This window comes from Phascolarctos cinereus, unplaced genomic scaffold (genome assembly GCF_003287225.1).
Source record: "Phascolarctos cinereus isolate Bilbo 61053 unplaced genomic scaffold, phaCin_HiC Scaffold_2;HRSCAF=192, whole genome shotgun sequence".
Classification (NCBI taxonomy): domain Eukaryota; kingdom Metazoa; phylum Chordata; class Mammalia; order Diprotodontia; family Phascolarctidae; genus Phascolarctos; species Phascolarctos cinereus.
Genome location: NW_027555625.1, coordinates 35630041 through 35651265, shown reverse-complemented (window position 1 = coordinate 35651265; position 21225 = coordinate 35630041). Strand labels below are relative to the sequence as shown.

At 44.4% G+C, this 21225-nt stretch overlaps 2 protein-coding genes across 3 annotated transcripts in view; one reads left to right on the top strand and one right to left on the bottom strand.

Annotated features, from left to right (window-relative positions):
* The first annotated feature begins 6900 nt into the window (after positions 1-6900).
* On the top strand, positions 6901-9862 carry FABP1 (fatty acid binding protein 1). Its single transcript, XM_020969514.2, is given in 5 exon segments — positions 6901-7087; positions 7495-7584; positions 7587-7663; positions 8981-9073; positions 9772-9862. Coding segments are annotated over 5 exon segments (378 nt in total). The 5' UTR covers positions 6901-7020; the 3' UTR covers positions 9823-9862.
* Positions 9863-16966: 7104 nt separating this feature from the next.
* SMYD1 (SET and MYND domain containing 1) overlaps positions 16967-21225 on the bottom strand; it is a 37487-nt gene continuing 33228 nt past the window's right edge. For both annotated transcript variants that reach the window (XM_020969513.2, XM_020969512.2), the window contains 2 exons: positions 20156-20324; positions 16967-17396 (listed from right to left, as the gene is read on the bottom strand). In XM_020969513.2, the coding sequence (XP_020825172.1) occupies positions 17238-17396; positions 20156-20324 (328 nt within the window). In that variant the 3' untranslated portion in view covers positions 16967-17237. The remainder of the gene's footprint in view (positions 17397-20155; positions 20325-21225) is intronic.

Genomic DNA, 21225 nt, shown 5'->3' with positions numbered 1-21225 from the left:
GGATTGTGGCTGGCATTGAAGTTTGGGTTGAAAATTAGAGGTAAGATGTGGGTGATGAGATTAGGGCTGGGGTTGAGGTTGGCATAAAGGCTGGCCTTGATATTGAATATGACAGTTAGGATTGGATTGGGGATGAAAAAGGAAAGTAGAAAAGGCAATCCACATCTGAAATTGAACCACTGGGGAGAAGGATTATTTTTTAAATTTGAAAGTCACTTCAACTTTGCAAAGAAGATTACATCTATCTCTTCCAGTGTTTGCCCAATTAGTGGGAGGGTGTAATCATTACCCTTGGCTGGCTTCTACTTACAACCACATGCAGACATTTTTATGAATACGTCCTAGGTTCTGTGGTCTCAAGTGGAAGGTTAGTGGAGAGAGAACCAAATTCAAAACCTCTCCATACCATATTGATCTGCCTGAAAGATCAGAGTTGACTTTAAGGTTTAAATCCTGTTTCTCCAGAGTAGCAAACCATTTCAAAGGAAATCAGAAGAGGAAAACTCATTCTCACACAGCAATAAATACCGGGGCTGAAATCAGGTCAATTCAGTTCAACAGATCTTTCATAAGCACCTCCTATGACATGTGTAGAAAGCACTCTATCAGGCTCTCTTTGTATAATGAATGGCCTTGTCCCCAAGAGGAAGGAAAATCTTAGGGTTACTTTTTGACCAAGACCAGCTTCTGCCTTTCCCCTAGTTTATTATCTATCAGGGGATAATGGCTAATACCCAGATAACTAGGGAACAGGGACTGAACTCATTAGAAGGTGAACTCCTTTTGGGCATTTTCTTTTTATCCCCCATTCTTAGCACGGTGACTGGTATAATATAACACATACTTGACTGACTGATTTCATTGATCTAGGGAACTCGCATAAAAGGAAACTTCGTCTAGAAATGTAGGCAGCCACCTGCTCTGAGATAGAGTTATCGGGACAGCTGAGAAATAAAATAACGCTTCCAGGGTCACATAGCAATTAGTGTGTGTCAGAGGTGGGATGTGAACCCAGGTCTTCCTGGCTTGGAGGCTAGCTCTAGCCACTGTACCATACTCCTTCTCTCATAGATAATTCTGATTCCAAAAAATACCCGACTGAGGTTGAAAGAGGTTCATCAATTTGACTAGGGTCACTCAGTGAGGAAGTTTCTGAGGCAGGTTTGAACTCAGCTCTCCCTAACTCCACCTGGCACTGCCTCCTAGGCAAACTAAGGTGAAGTGACTTGCCCAAGGTCACACACTAGTAAGTGTCTGAGGCTGCTTTTGAACTTAGGTCTTCCTGACTCCAGGCCCAGCACTCCATCCATTGATTCACCTTGCTGTGTGAGAAGGGGGAATCGAAACTCAGGTTTCCCTAGCTCTGAGTCTGGCTTACTCTCCACCACTTCTCTCCCTAAAGGAGAATAAAATAAGGCTGGAAAAGAAGATTTCAGACAGACCAGAGGTCCTGAATTTGAGACTCAGATGGGGCCTGGCACCCATCATGACCAACACAATCCTGCTATGTACCATATACCATAAGTGGTATCAAACCAGCCTTTACTTGAAGAGCTTTCGTGATGGGGAACTTACTACCTCTCCTGGGGCTCAGCCTTAATTGCTAGGAAGTTTTCCCTGACATCGGATTGAATTCATCCTCTTCTAACTTCTACCTGTGATTCCTAGTTCTGCCCACCCAGACCAAGGAGAACAAATCGAATTTGTCCTTTACATAAAAACACAATCATCATGCCCTCCCTGAATCTTTTCTCTTCCAGTTAAACACCCACTCATTCTTATTAAACAGGAGCTCATCGTTCTGTTTGGTGCCTTTGGACGCTCCCCCAACTTCTCAATGTCATTCTTAAATTGTGGCACCCAGACCAGAACGTGTTCCTCCAGATGAAGCCTGATGAAGGCAGGGTGCTCCCTGTTCCTGGAAGCCAGCGCCCACTCCATGGAGCCCAAAGACTGCATTAGCGCTTTTGACTGTTTCATCATACGACTGATTTATGTTAAGCTTGTGTCCATTAAAGTCCCCATTACTTTTTCCACAGCAACAGCTGTCTAACTATGCCTTCCCCTTTTATACTTAGGAAATTGAGTTTTGGTATCCAAGTGTAGGGCTTTACATTGATTTCTGTTAGATTTTGTGTCATTAGATTCAGCCCAATGATCTAGCCTATCAAAATCTTTTTAGATTCTGATTCTATCATCCAATATGTTAGTTATCTGCCCCCTTCCTCCCAGGCCAAGCCCCATTTTGTGTCATCTGCAAATTTGATGACATCTCCTCTGTGCATTTATGCAGATCACTGATTAAAATCAGCCCAGGACAAGTCTGGAACCCTGAGGGATTCTACTAAGGCCAGCTAGGGAGCACAGTTGTTAGGGCCCTGAATCTGGGGTCAGGAGGACTTGCATTTGAATCCAGACTCAGACACTTACTATCTGTGTCAAGTCACTTCATCCCTGTTTGCCTCAGTTTACTCAACTGCAAAATGGAAATAATAATAGCACTTCCCTCTCTGTGTTGTTGTATAGGTTGAATGGCATAACATTTGTAGAGTACTTAGCACAGTGCCTGGCACATAGTAGGTGCTATATGAGTCCTTATGGGTCAGTCGGATGGTTGAATGGACAAAGTACTGGGCCCGGAATCAAGAAGACCTGAGTTCAAATTCTACCTCAGACACTTACACTATTTGACCTAGTCACTTAATTCTGTTTGCCTTAATCCATGGAAGAAGGAAATGGCAAACCATTCTACTATCTTTGCCAGGAAAATCCCATGGACATTATTGGTGTGCCATGGCCCATGGGGTCATGAAGAGTTGGCTATGATTGAACAATAACAAATGCTTATGTCCTCCCTCCCCTGGAGATCTGCCTGGTACCATGTTGGTATTGAACCACTAACAGCTAATCTTTGGGTCCAGTCATCCAGTGATTTCTGGATCTAAGTAATTGCTGTTCCACATCTCTCCACCTTCTCCATGATAATAATGAGATTCTTTACTACAAGTTTTGCTAAAACTTAGGAAAATTTGTCCACAGCATTTCCTCCCAAAGAATGAGTAATCCTGTCAAAAGAGACAATGAACTCAATGGGGCCAGTGGTGTTCTGGATGATACCAAGCTGGCTCTTTGTAATTACCACTTCCTTCTCCACATGTTGGCTAATCTTTTATCATCCTCTCTAGAATTTTCCCAGGAATGGAAGCCAAGCTCACCGACCTCTAATTGGAAGACTCTGATGTCATCACTTTCTTGAAAATGTGGACTGCATTGTCCCCTTTCCCACCTTGTAGGCCATTGCCATCTTCCATGATCTTTCAGATATCACTGACGGTGACCTGGCAATCCTATTCACCACTTCTTTCAGCACCAAAGATATTGTTCACCTGGGCTAGATGGCTCAGTGGACACAGCACTGGGTCTGGAGTTAGGAGACCTGAATTCAAATTTGACCTCAGACATTCCCTAGCTGTGTGACTCTGGGCAAATCACTGAACTTCTGTCTGCCTCATCTGTAGAATGTGAACAATAATAATACCAACATTCCAGAGCTGGTCTGAAGATCAAATGAGATCATATTTGTCAAGCACTTAGCACCGTGCTTTGCACATAGTAGGTGTTTCATAGATGCTCTTTTCCTTTCTTAGTATCTCTGTACTTATATTAAACACCAACTTCATGCTAGTCAGAATGGTTCTCTCATTTCTAGTGTGAACCTGAAATGCCTGATTGAAGAGTGTGTTTGCATTTTATCCTGCAGACCACGGGGAGCCACTGAAGAGTTTTGAGTTCAGAAGTGACGTGGTCGTGCCTTGGTCACAGAAAGATTATTTTGGCAGCTAGGTAAGGAATAGATTCAAGAAGAGAGAGCCTTCTTGGAAGAAGAGAGACCACTTAGGAGGCTACTCTGAGAAGTGATACGGACCTGAGAGATGGGTGTTAAAAAAGGGGAGTGATTCGAGAGATGCTGTGGAGTTGAAATCGACAGGACTTGGGGATGAATTGGATATGGGGCTGGAAGGGATGGAGGGAAGAAGACTCTGAGATTCTGAATCAGGTTGGCTGATTGTCTCAAAAAGAAGGGAAGTTTGGAGGAAGGGCAAATTTAGGTGGAGAAGAGGAATTCTGTTTTGGAGGCACTGAATTGGATGCAGCCTGGCAGTGGACTGCAGGGTACGGAACATCGATATGGATTTGAGCTCAACTCCCACATCAGATATTTACTAGCTTGATGAATCTGGGCAAGTCACTTCATACTAAAGAAAGTAGCTAGCATTTAGATAGCATTTTAATGTTTGCAAAGCACTTTATGTCATCTCATTTGGCCCTCATAATAACTCTGTGAGGTAGGTACTATTATTATAGTGCCCATTTTGCAGATCAGGAATCTGAGGCTCAGAGAAATTAAGTCTAGGATTACACAGCTAGTTAATGTCAGGGGCTGTATTTGAACTCAGGTCTTCCTGACTCCAAGTGCACCAATCCACCCATTGTGTTACCTAGCTGTATACTTAATCTCTCTGGACCTCAATTTCCTCATGCATTAAAGGAAAGAGTGGATATAATGCTCCCTAAGGTCTCTTCAAGCCCTACACATGTGATTCTCTGTGCCAGAAGGTCACTGAGAAAGAAATGTCCAAAGGGCAGTTGGAGATGTCAGATAAGAATTCAAGAGAGAATTTAGTGTTAGAAGTATAGACGTGAATATATCGACAATAAAGAGAAGAGTATGAGACACATAATTGATTGGGATCACTGAGATAGAGTGGAGAGAAACAAGGCGAGAAGAAAAGGACCTTGGGGGGAAACCAGCACTTAGGGATTGGAAGATGGTTGATGAGTCAGGAAAACAGCCTGAGAAGGAGGGATCAGAAAGACAGAAGAACCAGGATAAGAACATTGTGGAAGCCAAATAGAGAGAGGAAAGTCTTCATTGGGAGGGTCTGGATAGCAGGGTCAGAAGGCCAAGAGGAACAAAGAAATGTGAGGGCTAACACAAGACCATGACATGGTGTCCAGAGCATGTAGCCTGTACGTAGCATCTCACTCTTGACTTAGCCCTCGAATGACAAATTACATTTATTCCTGCATCCCTCTAGTTCATCTCCCTGTCTCTGTTTTGGTGTGAATGCTCCTGGTCTGCCATAAGACAAGCAAGGGCAGCTTTAAGAATAAAGAGGAACCTTTCATCAGTGATGAAACACACCTCAGGAAACAGGGGACTGACTCTCATGGTGGTATCTAGGTTTTCTACCTCTGACTCCTCTCTATCTTACTCTTTCTGTTCTGGCCAGTGTCTATAAGCCAGTGAGGTTGTGGCCCTTTCACCACTGTCCCTGGTCCTGGTCCAGATTGGCAACATTGCTCCCTCCCCTTTTTCTCTGGGCAGTGGTAAATGCTTATAGGCCCTCACGGGGGATGGGGGGAGGAGGTGGAGGCTGGTGAATGGCTTGTGTTCAGGAGTTCTGAGCTGCTAAGTCTGCCACCAACACCCCCAGCTCCCAAGTTGCCTAACCAGCAGTAAATTGGCCAAGGTCAGAGACACAAAGCAGATTAACTGATTGGGACTGGGGTCCTGAATGAGTGGTTGCTATGCTCCTAGCCTGACAGATATAGGGAGACCCAACCTCAATAAACAAACAAAAATTAACTTTAAGTAAAAAAAAAAAGGTGTTTTCTAGCAGCTAAAGGAACATCACGTGCTTGGTGTTTAATTGATAAACAGTTTACAGTCACACTGCTCTGTCATTTTCCTTTACGATTCTTTCATTGGTCTTAAAAAGGCAAAGTCCTATTTATAGATTCTCACATGTCACTGGCTTTGCAGTTATAGCTCTGAGATAAAATGAAATTTTGTGTGAGTAGGACATAGGGGAGTGTGCAATGTAGTGAAGGACAGTACAGTGTTGCGACTACAGAATTATTGTTTGAAAAATGCCACTAGTGTAGTCATTCGGCAGTTAGGTGGCACCATAGTGCATAGCGCACTGGGCCTCAAATAACACCGCAGATACTTCCAGCTGTGTGACCCTGAGCAAGTCACTTAACACTGTTTGCCTCAGTTTCCTCATCTGTAACATGAGCTGGAGAAGGAAAAGACAAACCATTCCAGTAACTTTGCCAAGAAAACCTTGAATTGGAGTCACAAAGAATTGCACACAACTGAAAATGACCGAATGAAAAAAAGTTCAGTTTAGGGGTCATGTAAACTCTGAGAAAGTGAAAGTGAAAATCCTAAACTATAAGAGAATAACTGAGATTGAATTCCATTTAGCAAATATTTATTAAATGTCTGCTGTGTGATACATACTGAGGACACAGAGATAAAAATGAATACTCCATCCTCCTATACACATACACACACATACACATCAGAGCACATGTGCTTACACACACACACAGTAAAACATAAGCTTCTTGTAGTGAGCTCTGGCTTCAAATTCAGTACCCTGTTTTACAAGTCCTGCAGGTGAGAAATGACAAGATGAGCCTGAGAAATCCCTTGATATCCACCCCAGCTCAGTGTTATACACACTGTGTGACCTTGACAAACTTTGGTTTCCTCATCTGTAAAACTGAAGCAACTATGATTTGATCATCTACCCTACAGGATACTTGTAAGAAACAAATGAGCTAATGCATAAGAAAGCACGATGTAATAAAAAAACAAAAAAGTGCCACATTGATATTTCTTCTTGTTGCCACAAAGGGAAAAGACTTCATTATTTCCCCTTCCTTATGCCAGTGGGCACTGTCCTCCCCTCCCAGCCCCAGACACTCTGGACAGTTGGATAGATCACCCATGCTCCTGTACCAAGTGACCAGGCACTCCAGTTAACTCCCCCTATACCTACCTTATTCTTTTTCGCTGCACACTGCTTCCAAGGAGTTAATAATTCAGCAGAATCATAAAACTTCCAACCAATAACCTCCGACCAACATTTGAAGGGAACGAGCCCCCTATAAAACCAGACTCTCAGGGCCAGGCCAGGCAGTGTTTTGAGAGAACATCCCTCCACCATGAACTTCTCAGGAAAGTACCAGCTCCAGTCCCAAGAGAATTTTGAAGCCTTCTTGAAGGCTGCTGGTAAGTGCTTAGGAAACAGCCTTTGGGCATCAAATGTTGGGATCAAAGGGACAGGGGCATTATACTTGTGGTTGCCAGAAGGGATGAACTTAAAATACTAACAGGGAATCTGCAGCAAGTGAAATAATCCAACTAGTGAGGCTCTGGGCAGGCATTCGGGAGCTTGGGTTGGGTGTCAGGGTGAAGAACAACAGAATGAGGAGTCAGATCTGAATGTGAGCCTTGGCTCTGCTCTTAATTCATTCGGTGACATGGATTGCATCATCTCACTGCTCTCAATGTTGGCTTCCTCATCTGGAAAATGGGGATAATAATACTCCCTACCTCCCAGGGCTGTCAGGAGACCCAAATGAGATCCTTTGGCTCTTAGATGCCTTCTAGGTCTGAATCTCTATTGTATCAACCAGGTCTACCTGATGACCTCATACGGAAGGCAATGGATACCAGGGGAACGTCCGAAATTGTACAAAATGGAAATCACTTCAAGTTCACCTTAACAATGATAACCAAATCCAGGTGATGAGTTCACTGGGGGAGGAGTGTGAGCTGACCTCTCCACTGGAGGAAAAGGTCAAGGTAAGAATATAACTTAATTCAATTTAGGGCATGTATTCATTAAGGTGCCGCGTATTAGCCTCTGGGCTAAGCCCTGGAGGAGATGCAAAGATTAGCTAAAACTTGGTCCATAACCCCCTGGAGTAAGCTTGCAGCCTGCTAGGGAGATAAGACACAAAAATATCTCTGTTAGCCAATGTGTTGCAAGATAGGTAGATTAGATGAAAAGCAGTCTGGTGGAATATGGTATAGAGGACCAGCCAGGAAGCAGTGCCTCCAGCCCATGCTGGCTGTGTTCAGTAGCTGACTTGTTCCTTCATAACCCAGCCCCTCCTACATTTTCAGTCTTCTCACACCTTACTCCCTGATACATACTCTGCCATCCAGTGACCCTGGCTTCCCAGCTGTTCATGAAACGAGACCCTCCATCTCTCAGCTCCAGCATTCTCCCTGTCTATCCCCCATGTCTGGAATGCTCTCACTCCTCCGCTCAGACTGCTGACTCTGCTGGCTTCCTTAAAGTCCCAACTGTAATCTCCCCCCACTCTTCTACAAGAAACCTTCCCCAACAGCAGATTTTCACGATCTAGCCAATAGCCCACAGATGCTCAGATTCCTTAAAAGTAATATGGCCAATCTTCAATCAACCTTGTCTTTGGCTGAAAAACAAAACAAACAACTTTCCCCAACCGCTTAGTTCTAGGGCCTTCCCTCTGTTAATTATTTCTCACTTATCCAGTCTATAACTTGTTTGTACCTGTTTGCTTATTGTTTCCCCCATTAGATTGTAAGCTCCTTGAGGGCAGGGACTGTCTTCAGTACTTAGTACAATGTGATACATCTTAGACGGTTAATAAATATTTATTGACTGACTCACAGACAGCAAAAGGAAGAGAAGAGAAAAGGGGAGAGGAGGAAAAGTAAGGAAAGGGCTAAGAGAACTAGAAAACAATCCAGCCAGTGAAGTATAGAAACAAGAAGTTCTGCAGGGAATCTGGCTTGGCCACTTACTCGAGGGGTGTGCCGGAGCCAGCTGAAACCGGCAGGACAGCGCCAGCCCATTGTTAAATTTTAAGTGTGAGCATTTACCCCTCAGAAAATAGCAAACGCTACAAATCAAGGACTGATTTATTGTTTTATTGATTGCCTACTTTAAAGTGATGAGAAGGTGTTAACACTGCAAATAATACTCAAATGTTAATACTACAGATTATAATGGAAATTTGTGTGTACATTTTTTCCCTCCAGAAAACCAGTTGTTGCACATTTACCAGTGCATCCCTGGCTCACCCCCAATCCCTAGGGCTTGCCAGAGCTAACTCTTCTGTCTCCCTACAGGGTGTAGTGAATCTAGAAGGAGGTAACAAGCTGGTGACAACTTTGAAAGGAATGAAGTCTGTCACTGAACTCAATGGAGATACAATCACCACCGTGAGTGATCAGGTGTTTCTCTTCCTGCTTGGTTGTGGGGGATGGATCCAAAAAGCATTTCGAGAACACGTACTAGGTGTCAAGTACTGGGGCTGCCAATAGAATAAGGGAGGCAGTGCCTGCTCTCAAAGAGGAGGGAAGAGGGGATGAGGGAAAGACAGGTGAGGGGATGGAGGACAGTAGGGAGGAGGGAGAAAAGAGAGGAGAGGGAAAACATGGAGGACAGTAGGGATGGAGGACGGAGAGGGGAGGAGTTATTGCCCAACACCCTGAGTAAAGTAACATGTAGCATTTATGGCAGACTCCCAGGGAGTTGGGTGGGTGACCCCTAAGGCTCCTTTCAGCTAAAAAGCCTTGATCCTATCATCCCTCCACCCCCAGTCACCTAATCCTCTACCCCATTCCTGTTAATCCCCCTTCAGGCATTAAACCCTTTTCCAGCTGGCATCTCTGTCATCCTTACACTGTGAACATTGCTGGGAATATTTATATTTTTTAATGGGGCCCTCGAAGACCCCAAAGACAGCCTCCCCAGGGTTCCCTCAGGAGGCATGGACAATCCAAACAAAAACCCAGAAAGATTGCCAAACCTATCTCTAGTATATCTAACATACTGGGGTCATTGACGGGTATGACATGCTGATATACTGCAAGACATTCCAGGAAAGATTAACACTGGATTTCTTCTTGGCTTTCAGACCTTTACCTTGGGTGATGTTGTCTGCAAGAGAATCAGTAAGAGAATTTAGACATGTCTGCTTTTCATTTATGTTTACTGTGTGAAATTGGTACAATAAAACATGGCTTGTTAAAAAAATACTGTCTTTTGAATGACTTTACAAGCATATGTTTATTCAAGGTTTTAATGATGCCTTTTATTCTTACATCACAACCATTTCTGAATTCACTGCACCTGCCCACCCACCCCCAATGAGCCCCACCCTATAACAAAGAAAAGCAGGCAAGCAAAACCAAACAACAAAGTGACTCCATTTGCTAGTATATACACCCTTCTGCACCCATAGTTACCCACCTCTCCAAGGAATGGAGGGAGCCAGAAAAAGTGAATAGTTTGAAAGATTTTTGCAAATTATCATTCACCTAGAAAGAAATGGTGCTGACTTTGGGCTTGATGGAATAAGTTGTTACCTTGTAGGGTGATTTTAGGGGGGCTTGTGACTCATGTCCCCCCATTCCTCACCAACACCCCCACAAGCACCATTATTTCTATTTCCCTAATTCTGTACCTAAAATGCGTAGGTAAGAATCATACCTTTAGATCAAAGTATTTTGAGTCCAAAAGCTCTTGGTTACAATGTGTGTATGTGTGTGTATGTGTGTATGTGTGTGTGTAGGTGTGTGTGTATGTGTTTTAAATGAGAAGGGTATTTTTTAGACCAGCTATGTAGAATAGGACCTTGAAGACACCAACTGAAGGACCCATTTTTCTAGTAAACAGTGAGGAAGATTTGGGTTATGAAGCTCACATCTGAGAGGGGAAGCCTAATTGAGGAGCACAGCCTTAACTTCGGCAAGGCAAGTGGACCTGTGTCCCAGGATTTAAAAGGACAACATGCAGTCAGCTCTGACAATCCTTTGGCTGCATGAGAACCACAGAGATGTAACCTGACTTACAGAATCACAGAATTTCAGGGGTGGAAGGAATTTCAGAGGCCATCTAGTCCAAACCATAGCTGAAGAAGAAGATTCCCTCTACATCACACCTGATAAATGATCATCCATAATTTGCATGAAGACCTCCAGTGAGAAAGAATCTGCTACCTTCCAAAGCAACCATGTCTCTGTTTCAAGCAGCTGGTGATGTAATGCTTAGGGTACTTGGCCTGGAGTTAGGAAAACCTGAGTACAAATCTTGTCTCAGATACTTCTTAGCTGTGTGACCCTGGGCGAGTCACTTTGCCTCAGTTTCCTCATCTGTAAAGTGGGTTTGATAATAATAGCACCTGCCTCCCAGAATTGCTGTAAGGATCACATCAGACCATATTTGTAAAGTTAGCAAGTGTCTGGCACTATATAAATGCTTATTCCTATCCTCTTTTGGATTGCTCTAACAGGCATTTTTTTCTTACATCAGAAATAAAGAAGAATAATCTGTGAAATTTGGAAGCTATGATATGGTTGGCTTGGGTAACCTCCTTCTCTCTTCTATCTTCCCCACCATCCTATGTGGCAGCTTCCTCAGAGTAACAACAACAATAATAACAACTAATATTTATATTATACTGTGAGGTTTGCAAAACTCTCAGGAGGTAGGTGCTATTACGATCCCCATTTCACAGATGAAGAAACTGAGACACTGAGAGGTTAAGTGAATTGACCAGGGTCATACAGTGTCTGAAGCTAGATTTGAACTCAGTCCTTCCTGACTCCAGGTTCTGCATTCTAAACACTGCACCACTTTGCTTGGGTGCCTCAGTGTCTATTTCTCCCTATACAGGGTTTTGTGCTACTTATCTAAGGTGTAAGAAATTCTAGCTACAACTGTGGTAGGAAGTCACATTTGGGAGCATGGAGGACAGAACAAGGTGAAAAAGCAGGGAAGGAAGGAAATTAGCCAGGAGTGCCTCCCCTGAGGCACCTAAGAAGGCTTCCTCCCAAGGTTGGGAGGAATGTGGTGGGGCAGAAGAGCAGATCATCCCAGCCCACTCTTCATGAACACTCACTTAAGGAACCCTCTGGATTCCCTGTTGCTTGAGCAAGGATGCTGAGGGTGTTGCATCACTGTCCTGACCTCTTAAATCACCCTCCACCCCATGCTTTCTTTCAAAAAATCTTATCTTGATTCTTCCCTACAGAAGAATGAGTGGCCAGGTTGGTGAAATTGGAAAACAAGGCATAGTCCCAGGCTCTGGATTGTAATAAAAAAGCTCACCCTTCCCATGGGAGTGCTGCCAAAAAAGGCAGGTTGCCCACAGGCTACTAGCCAAGTGCCCAACTGCCACCTAAGGAGTCCAAGTCCTGAAAACCCAGCCCCAGGGAGAAGCCTTAGGTCACCTTTCTAAAGCCCTCATACCCACTTCCCTCCCAGATCCAGATGCCTGCTGATCACAGCCTGGAGACAGCTTCCACAAAGGAAGGGGTTTAAAGGATCCAGCCAAGCAATGGATTAAGCTAGGGCTAAGGACTTGCAAAGTATGCAGACTTTCCTTTTGTAAAATGTAAGCCACTTGAGGGCAGGAACCATTTTCATCTTTGCCTTGATGTATCCCAAACTCCTAGCACAGTGCATGGTGGAATATTTTGGAATTTCTCCCCTAACAAAGCTCCAACCTTTCTGCTCATGTGACCCTTCCCTCACTCAGGGAAGCATCTGGATGGTGTTTAGTGGGGAGATGAGAGGGTTATAATTAGAAGGCTCTCAAAGGACATTCACAAGGAGGGGGGCTGGGGAGAGGATGGCATATTTTTTTCCAAGGCAAATCCAGCCAGGTTCTGATAGAATCCATGTCCCCTGGCTCTGCCCTTTCCCAGAGGGCAATCTGTCTCTGGCAAGGGTGGGAGGGGTGCCCTAAAGGAGGAATTTTAGTTTGTAGATGTAGTTTGAATGTTACATTTGGATTTTGTACAGGTATCCCAGGGCCTACAGGCATGAAGCATACTTTAAACTAATTCAAAAAATAGAAAGCCAGACAGCTGCAGATCTTATCAGCTATTTTTACACTCGCCTACTCTATTCCATCCTCCCCACTCACAAGCATCACATTCCTGCCAGAGTGGCCCACTCTTATGGGGGAAGGGGTGCCCAAATGGAGGGAGTCCTCCTGTCTTAGAGAGTGCCCTGTCTTGCAATTTACAAAGGGCCAGTGGGAGACAACCCTCTGGAACTTCAGCCCTGGATCCAATTCAATCCATCAATAATGTAGCAAAGTGTTGGAGATGACCAAGTCCCTGGCTTCAAAGACCCTATATTGTACTTATATTCTGGAACACAGAAAGAGGTTGGTATATATGCAGGGAGAGGGCAGGGGGTTGGGGATGACAGAAAGAGAGAGGGAGAGAGAGAGAGAGAGAGAGAGAGAGAGAGAGAGAGAGAGAGAGAGAGAGAGAGAGAGAGAGAGAGAGAGAGAGAGAGAGGAGGGTTGGGAAAGGTTTTCTGCAGTACTTGAGCTAAGCCTTGATGGGAACTAAGGATTCTTAGAAGGTGAGGGAGGAGTGTATATCAAGCATGGGCACAGTCTGAGGAAAGGCCTGGGGAACATGGGGAACAAGAAGGTCAGGTGGACTGGAAGGTTGGGCATGTGAAGGGGAATCATGGAAAACAAGTCTGAAAAGGGTAGGCTTTGGAGACAGGTTATGAAAGGCTTAATGTCCAACTGAGGAGGCCATAGGTTATCCCTAGAGGCGATAGGGAGCCACTGATTCTCAAGAAGATCTATGATAGGTTCAGATGTGCTTTGGAAAGATGATTTCCCAGAATTTCAAACCATGGCACCATTCGTTACTTAAATTCCTTCACTCTAATCTTAGAGGCAGACTCCTGGCCCCCTCTCAGTGAGGCAAAGTATTTCAGAAAACAGGGAAAGAGGGAAAGAGACCTTATTTAAGGCATGGTCTAGACAAGGAAAAGAGAAAGTCGAGGAAGTATTTGGGTAATCCTGGTAGGTCCTGCTATGGAGGGAAAGGGAGATTTGTTTGTTTGATTGAACAAACCAGGCTATTGTCCTGCCTGTCCAAAAATTAGGTACCATACTTCACCACATTTTTCTCTATTGAGATAATGGCTCTATGAGCAAGTGAGTTACAGGGAATTTTGCTTACCTGAAATCCCTGGAGATTATGAATTAAATGCCCTTTCTATATCCTGGGACAAAACCATCTTTAAGGTAGGTCCATCTTCCACGATCTAATTCCTTACGGATTTAGGAAGCTCAAGAACACTGCATTGCAGTCTGAGGACCTGGATTCAATCCAGGCTTTCCTAGCCATGTAATACCTGTATGTGACCTTGGGTAGGCAAGTGCCTTTGCACCTCAGAAACTCAGTTTCCCCATCTGTAAAATGAGGGGGTTTAACTAGAGATCAAGGGTTCATAGAATCCCAAGGATATAGTTAGATTTTGGGTGGTGGGGAGTCCATAAACTTGGATGGAAAAAATATTCTATCTTTGTTTTCACCAACTTCTAATTGAAATTTAGCATTTCTGTCAAATTTAAAACCATTATTCTGAGAAGGGGTTTCATAGGCTCCACCAGACATCACCAAAGGGGTCTGTGATACAAAAGGATTAAGAATCCGTGGACTGGTGGATCTCTAAGGCCCCAGTCACCTCTAAAGTTGCAATCCTGTGTGGTCCTGTGAAGGTGCAAATTTATCCATTAGATTGTAAGCTCCGTGAGGGCAGGGGCTGTCTTTTGCCTCTTTTCGTATCCCCAGCACTTGGCACAGTACCTGGTATGTAGTAGGCACTTAATAAATGTTTACTGAATTGAAACTGAATTGTACTGAAATCCATGGGAAGTTAAAACAGAAACAGACACCCTTTAAAGAAACTGCTAAGGTAGGCAACCTTCCTGATTCCTACCATACAATCAATAGGCATTTCTTGTCTGTGCACCAAAATTAGTGATGGTGGAGTTCCTTCTGGCTTGTATTACTACCTTGTGTTTTATCGAATGTTTATTTATTTGTATTTCTTTATATTAATTTTGTCTATACACATACAGGTATGTATGCATATGTATAACATTACATTTATATATGTATATATTTCTATAGATGCGTGTATAGAAATATGCATTAATATATACAATATTGCATGCGTAGATGTAGGTGTATTATGTATATATATTTAATGAGGCTATATGTGTGTGTATGTATATGTGTGTGTATATGTATATGTGTGTGTGTGTGTGTGTGTGTGTATACAAGTATGTTGTCTCTCTCATTAGAATGCTCCTTCTTTCAAGTATGGTTGACTGTTGCATGCCCTCCGGTAGTTTCTTATTTTAACTAGTTATTCTTGCTAACTAGGTGATCAGCTGACTTGTTCTTACCTGGCTGGAGGAGTATGTATGTGTTCTCATGACTAAAGGTAGCAAATTTTAAAATTTTAAAATTATGGAATTTCTCAAGTTCATTATTTAGAATTTCTGCCCCCTCTAAAACTCCTTTGCCTCATCCTAGTTACAACTTTGCTAAAAGGGCCCTGAAATAATTGCATGAAATGTCAAGATATAAGTCATTGGAGGCAGGAAACAAACTTTCAGCTAGGGCCTAGGAGTTCCCAGATGGGGTTATATCATTTGGATGACCCAATATGATTACAGCCCTGGATTTTAGGGGGAAAAAAACCCTCAAATTTGCTTGCTCTGAAACACCGATTTTTACTGCTACTGCTTCAGTTAACTACAAAATTATGTGAGCCAGAGACACAGCATAATCCATGTCTCTGGTACTGGCAAATGGTGAGCAGATGGTGTCTTCCCGAAAGGCGGGAATATTGGGGGAGACAGCTCCAGCAGTGAGGCATTCCAATATGTCACGTGTGCTGCACACACACACACACACACACACACACACACACACACACACACACCCCAAAGGGACAGTGAAGAAAAGGCAGACGTCTCCACTTTGGAGAAGCTGCTTTGGGGAGGCTGCCAGGGTTGGAATCCTGGCTCTGCCACTCGTTGGCTATGTGACCTCAGGGAAGTTAATTAACTTCTCTGATCCTCAGTCGCCTCATCTGCAAAATGGGCACAATAGAGAATTGTTTCACAAGATTATCCTGAGGAACAAGGGAGGAAAGATATGCCGAATGCTTTGAACACTTTGAAGTGCCCTGTAAACTCCGGCGTTATCGTTCAGGGTTGAAGTGGTTGGTGAAGCCTGGGCTATCGCCTTCACCAAGAACAACATCATCATCATCTGCAGTGTTGTTTCCTGTCTTGGTCCCTGACCCAGGCTGACCCCCCTTCTCTCAGGATCAGGGACTTGCTCTCCTCTGCCTGGCTGAATCCTCCCCATGAAGGACCCACTCAAATCCTGGTCCCCCTCTGCAGTCGCTCAGCTCCCTGTCTAAGCCTGTGAAATGTGCCATGTTTTCGAATCCAGGAGAGACAGGGAGAAAAGGAAGGGAGCAGAGGGTGAGCCCATTAGAGGAATATCTGAGGAATTTGCCCTGCTGGGTGGAAAACAAGAGAAAACCAGGTCTGGTTTTGCCCTGAGATGTAGATGGGAGGCAGAAAGGCAACTAAAGAGGTGCTGTGGATAAAGCCTTTGGGTCCTGCCTCAGACACTTGCTAGCTGTGACCTCCTGGGTCTATCATTTAACCCTTTGAGCCTCAGCTCCTCATCTGGGAGTGGGGGGAGGGGAGGATGAAGAAGGTAATAAAAGCACCTCCTCCAAAGTCTGTTGTGATGCTTGGATGAAATCACATTATGTAAAGCATTTTGCAAGCCTTATTGCAAGTACTTTAAAGGGCCCTAAATATCTCATTGATTTGTTATCCAAAAAAGAATCTTCTAATCTCATAGGAGCATAGGTTTCTAGCTAGAAGGGGTCTCAGAGATCATTTAGTTCAGCTTGAATTTTACAGATGGGGAAACTGAGGATCAAAGCATGAAGTGATCTGTCCAAAGTTACACTAGCAGTAGTAGAGGCTAGATTTGAACTCAGGTCCTCTGACTCCAAAGTTTTTTCCACTGTACCCTACTCTCTCATTGAGCTCTCACTGAGCTAGTGGAAAAGGTGGGGAGAAGAGGGACATTCATGCTTTCATTCCACAAGTATTCATCAAGCACTTACCATATTCAAAGCACAAAGACAAAAATTAAATCAGTCCCTGCTCTTAAGAGACTTCCACAAACCTATTTCAGTACAGCCACCATTTTCTATAAGGTTCCAGTTCTCAGAGCATAAAATGTCACAGGTCCAACCACACCCACATTCTTCACAATTCCATTGGAACATGTCCACAAATACGGACAAGCCAACATTCTTCAGAATCACACATTGTACTAACAAACAATAGGTGTCACAGCATGCTTGCTAGAAGACTTGTGGAACCTTCGTTCCCACAGCCACCCAGCCCACCATATTCCTTTCTCCCCACCCCACCCCCCTCCCACCCTGCCTTTGGAAGGATGCAGCTGCTCCTTTTCCCTATCCCTTCAGCACCAAATGTCCCCTTTGAGCAAGTTCTCATGGCTTCTTAAGAAAGGTGGGCATGCCTGTGTCTGAGCTTGGCTCTGCCATGACCTGCATCTTCTGGTTGCTCAGGGTGGCCTCTCGCATCTTGTAGTACATGAACTCATTCTGTCGGAACATGCGCAGCTCCATCTCTGACTGGACGCGCATGGCCTGTGAGGAAGCAGACACCCCCAAGGGTAGGGGTTGGGGAGAGAATTTAGGAAAGTCCCAGAGTTGGATTTCACCCAAGAGCTTGTAGGCATCTACCGTATGGCCCTAGAAGCAGGGTCTCCTTTTCCAGAGGGGAGAAGATGAGCACCACCCAGATACTGAACTGGACCACTGCTGGCTCTAATGCTCTATTGATCATAAGCCCCAACCAATAGCCTAGCATTGTGGGAATCTGCTTAGCTTTCTGGGCAGTGAATTCTTTTGTGAGTCTCTAAGGACTATTGCTTTGCCCAGGTTTAAGGGATTCTTCTCAAAGGAGAGGAATGTGTGTCTTTAGGGATCCTCAAACAAGGTCTGCTAGACTGCTTGACTCACACGTGGAAAGCTCTCTATGTATCAACTCTCCCTTCACCTTGACTCCCTAACACTACCTACCATGACCTTCAGACCAACTAGGCTCATTCCTAAAGGAAGGAAGGTGTGGAATCTTGACCAGTCAACCAGATATGAAGCTTCTATTGAACCATCCCAGGGAGATCGTCTCAGACTCTCCCCTACAGTATCAACGTGGCCATAGTAACAGATAACACAGTTCATGGGATAGGAGAGAGGGAAGCAAGAGAAACATACAGACCACTTGCTCCCTAACCTAAGCTCCCAATAGGTTAATAAACCAGTCAGGGATGTAGGCACCAAAAGAATGGAACTGTCCCAGTATTCCAGATAACTGTGCACACCATGATCTTCAGGGGGCACCTGAATCAGAAAAGGCCATGGTGGATGCCACCCATGCCCATGCCCATCTACCAAAGGCAACTGGGGGTCAAGAACATAAACAATAGCATTAAAATAAACTAAAGCTTTGGGGAATCAGGTCGAGTTAAAAACTCAGCTCCCTGGTCCTGTCTGCAGACTCCTCAGTCCTGAAATTCCTGCAACAATAACTGGTCTTCCTGCTCACCTCAATTTCTTGCAGAACTCTGCACACACACTGGTACAAAACTGGACTGGCTTCTCAGGCTACACTTGCTTCCCTCTAAGCTTGGCCCCCACCTCCTCTGCCCCAGGAGTGGGTAAAAAGGATTGCCCTTCCCCTGAGCATGGGTTTACTGTTGTGTGGTTACTATACTTATGCTGCTGATTAAGTAATCATCCAGTCTGAGAGAAACAATACCTCCCCCCAAAAAAATTAATTAATGTCAGGTCCAAAATGGGATCCCACAAGGCTCAAACAAGAGCAGAAGCCAAGCAGGGGTAGGCTGGTAAATGTTTAACAACTGGCTTTTCTCCCCACTTCTCCATGCCCTCCCAACCCCCCAATGCAGGGTGTTAAGTTTAACCTGAATTATTAACATTTTTCTCCATCACTTTTTTAAGTCTAGACAATCAACAAAATAATAATTCAAGCATCGATTTATAGATTTTGCCAATTTCCAGGTGTAAATGGTTGCACTGGCTTCAGCACACCCCTGACTGGTCTTGTGGGATTTCTTGTTCTTGGAGTACGGATATCTGGGGATGGGAGTAGAGATTTGTAGCCAGGGAGGCAAAGTACAGGATCTCAGAGCAGACTAAGGATGCCACCAAAATGACCATTTATTCCCAGAACAATGCTTGGTACCCAGCAGGTACTTAATCAATGCTTGTAGAATTGTTAAATCTATCTCCCCCGAAGTTTTGGCCCTTTATAGTGCTCTGCCCCAGTTATCTCTGCTATGATATCATGGTCAATGATCAATTCACCATGCCCCATTCTCACCCAGATGCCCGGGCAAGCCTGTAAACTCAGATATCCATTAGTAAGGAATTTGGTCTACCTATTTCTGACACTTACTAATGTATTTTGCACACAGCAGGCACTTAATAAATGTTTGATAAGTCCAAAAGGTCTCTGATAAAGTATCAACAGTGGTGCAGAGGATAAAGTACTGGGCCCGGAGGCAAGAAGACTCATCTTTGTGAGTTCAAATCTGGCCTCAGACACTCATTAGCTGTGTGACTCTGGGCAAATCATTTAGCCCTGTTTGCCTCAGTTTCCTCATCTGTAAAATGAGCTGGAGAAGGAAATGGCAAATCACTCCAGTATCTTTGCCAAGAAAACCCCGAATGGAGCCACAGAGAGTCAGATATGACTGAAAAATGACAGAACAACAACTGCCCATAGGAGACTGCTTAGTGTAGTCCTGAATTTAGAGTCAGAAAGACCTGAGTTCAAATCCTGCCTATGTGGGACTCTGGAAAAGTCACTTAAGAGTCTCTGTGACTCAGTTTCCTCATTTGCAAAATGTACGTATTGGACTAAATGACCCCAGAGGTGTCTTATACTGCTGGATCTATGATCCTATTAATCTTTATATGCTTCAGACAAATCTTAAGTTTAAAACATTGTAATCTGCTTTGGGGAAAGGCATTACCAGGCCAACAGTTCCCTATGTCAATGAAATCATGTTTCTTTCATGGATTCCTATGGTACCAACTACACTCATGTTGCCACTGAGCCCGGTATATTTGCCTGAAGCTGATTAGAGATGTTAGCTAAGGTATGAACAATCAGCAAGTACTTATTAGGCACCTACTGTATACCAGATACTGTGCTAAGCACTGGGATACAAAGTTATGTCCTAGCATCGCTTACTGATAGTAGGGATTTTAGAGGTCAATGAGTCCAGCCCTGTCATTTTACAGAGAAGAAAACTATGCTCCTATTGCAGTTTTTCAAGACAAGCCATGCACTGGGTAGGCATTAGGGGGTCACCTACTTCTAGGTCCTTAGTGATTGGGTGAGTGGGTCCATGAGTCACCAGGAGTATGGCATAGGCTTTGCATATCATTCCATGCCCAGTTTCGATGAGCCCAGCGTGCCAGTGAGTCAGTCCTGCCCGCATGACAGCCATGCCCAGCTGGGCATTGTTAGGGTGGTAGAGCTTCCTGAAAGGGCACAGAGAAGTAAGTCATCATGTCAGAGAGGAAGCTCTGGGAAGGATGAAAAGAGCCAGACTCTCCTCCAGGATCTGACCCCAAGGGAGGACATGTCTACCTAGCAGTAGCCCGAATCTCTCCTCTTTTTTTTTATCAATACATCAACACATTAAAATCACATAGTAACTACATTTTAACTTGGTTTGGGAAACACTCAGGTGTGCTGTGGGCCGCAGGCCTTGTGTCTGACACTTCAGCTCCAAAAGGAGATTCCTCATCATTCCTTATGAAATCGCCCACTCCCTATCTCTAAGGGAAGACTCTGGGAGACTTACGGGAAGGAAGGAAGGAAGGAAGGGATTTATCCAAAATGACTATAATGTTAAAAGGCATAGAGATGCTTTGAGGCATGGGGAAGAGAGAGAGAGAGAGAGAGAGAGAGAGAGAGAGAGAGAGAGAGAGAGAGAGAGAGAAGGAGGAAAGGGAGAAGGAGAGGAGAAAAAGCAGGGGAAAGAGGGAAGGAAATAGAAGAGAAGGGAAGGGAAAGGAAGGATGGAAGGAAAGGGAAAGAAGGGGAAGACAGGGAAGAGAAGGAGGGAAGGGAAAGGGAAGGAAAGGAAGGGAAAGGATGGAAGGGAAGAGAAGACTGGAAGGAAAGGAAAAGGATAGAAGGGAAGGGAAGAGAAGGGTGAAGAGGAGGGAAGGGGAGGGAAGGGAAGGGAAGGAGGGAAGGATAGAAGCAAAGGGAAAGGATAGAAAGGAAGGGAAGGGGGAAATGAAGGAGGGAAGGAAAGGGAAGAGAAGGGGAAAGGGAAGGGAAAGGGAGGGAAGGGGAGGGGAGAAGAGGGAAGGGGAGGGGAAAGGAGGGGAGAGGAGGGGAGGGGAGGCACACCCAAGCCCAGCCCTAATT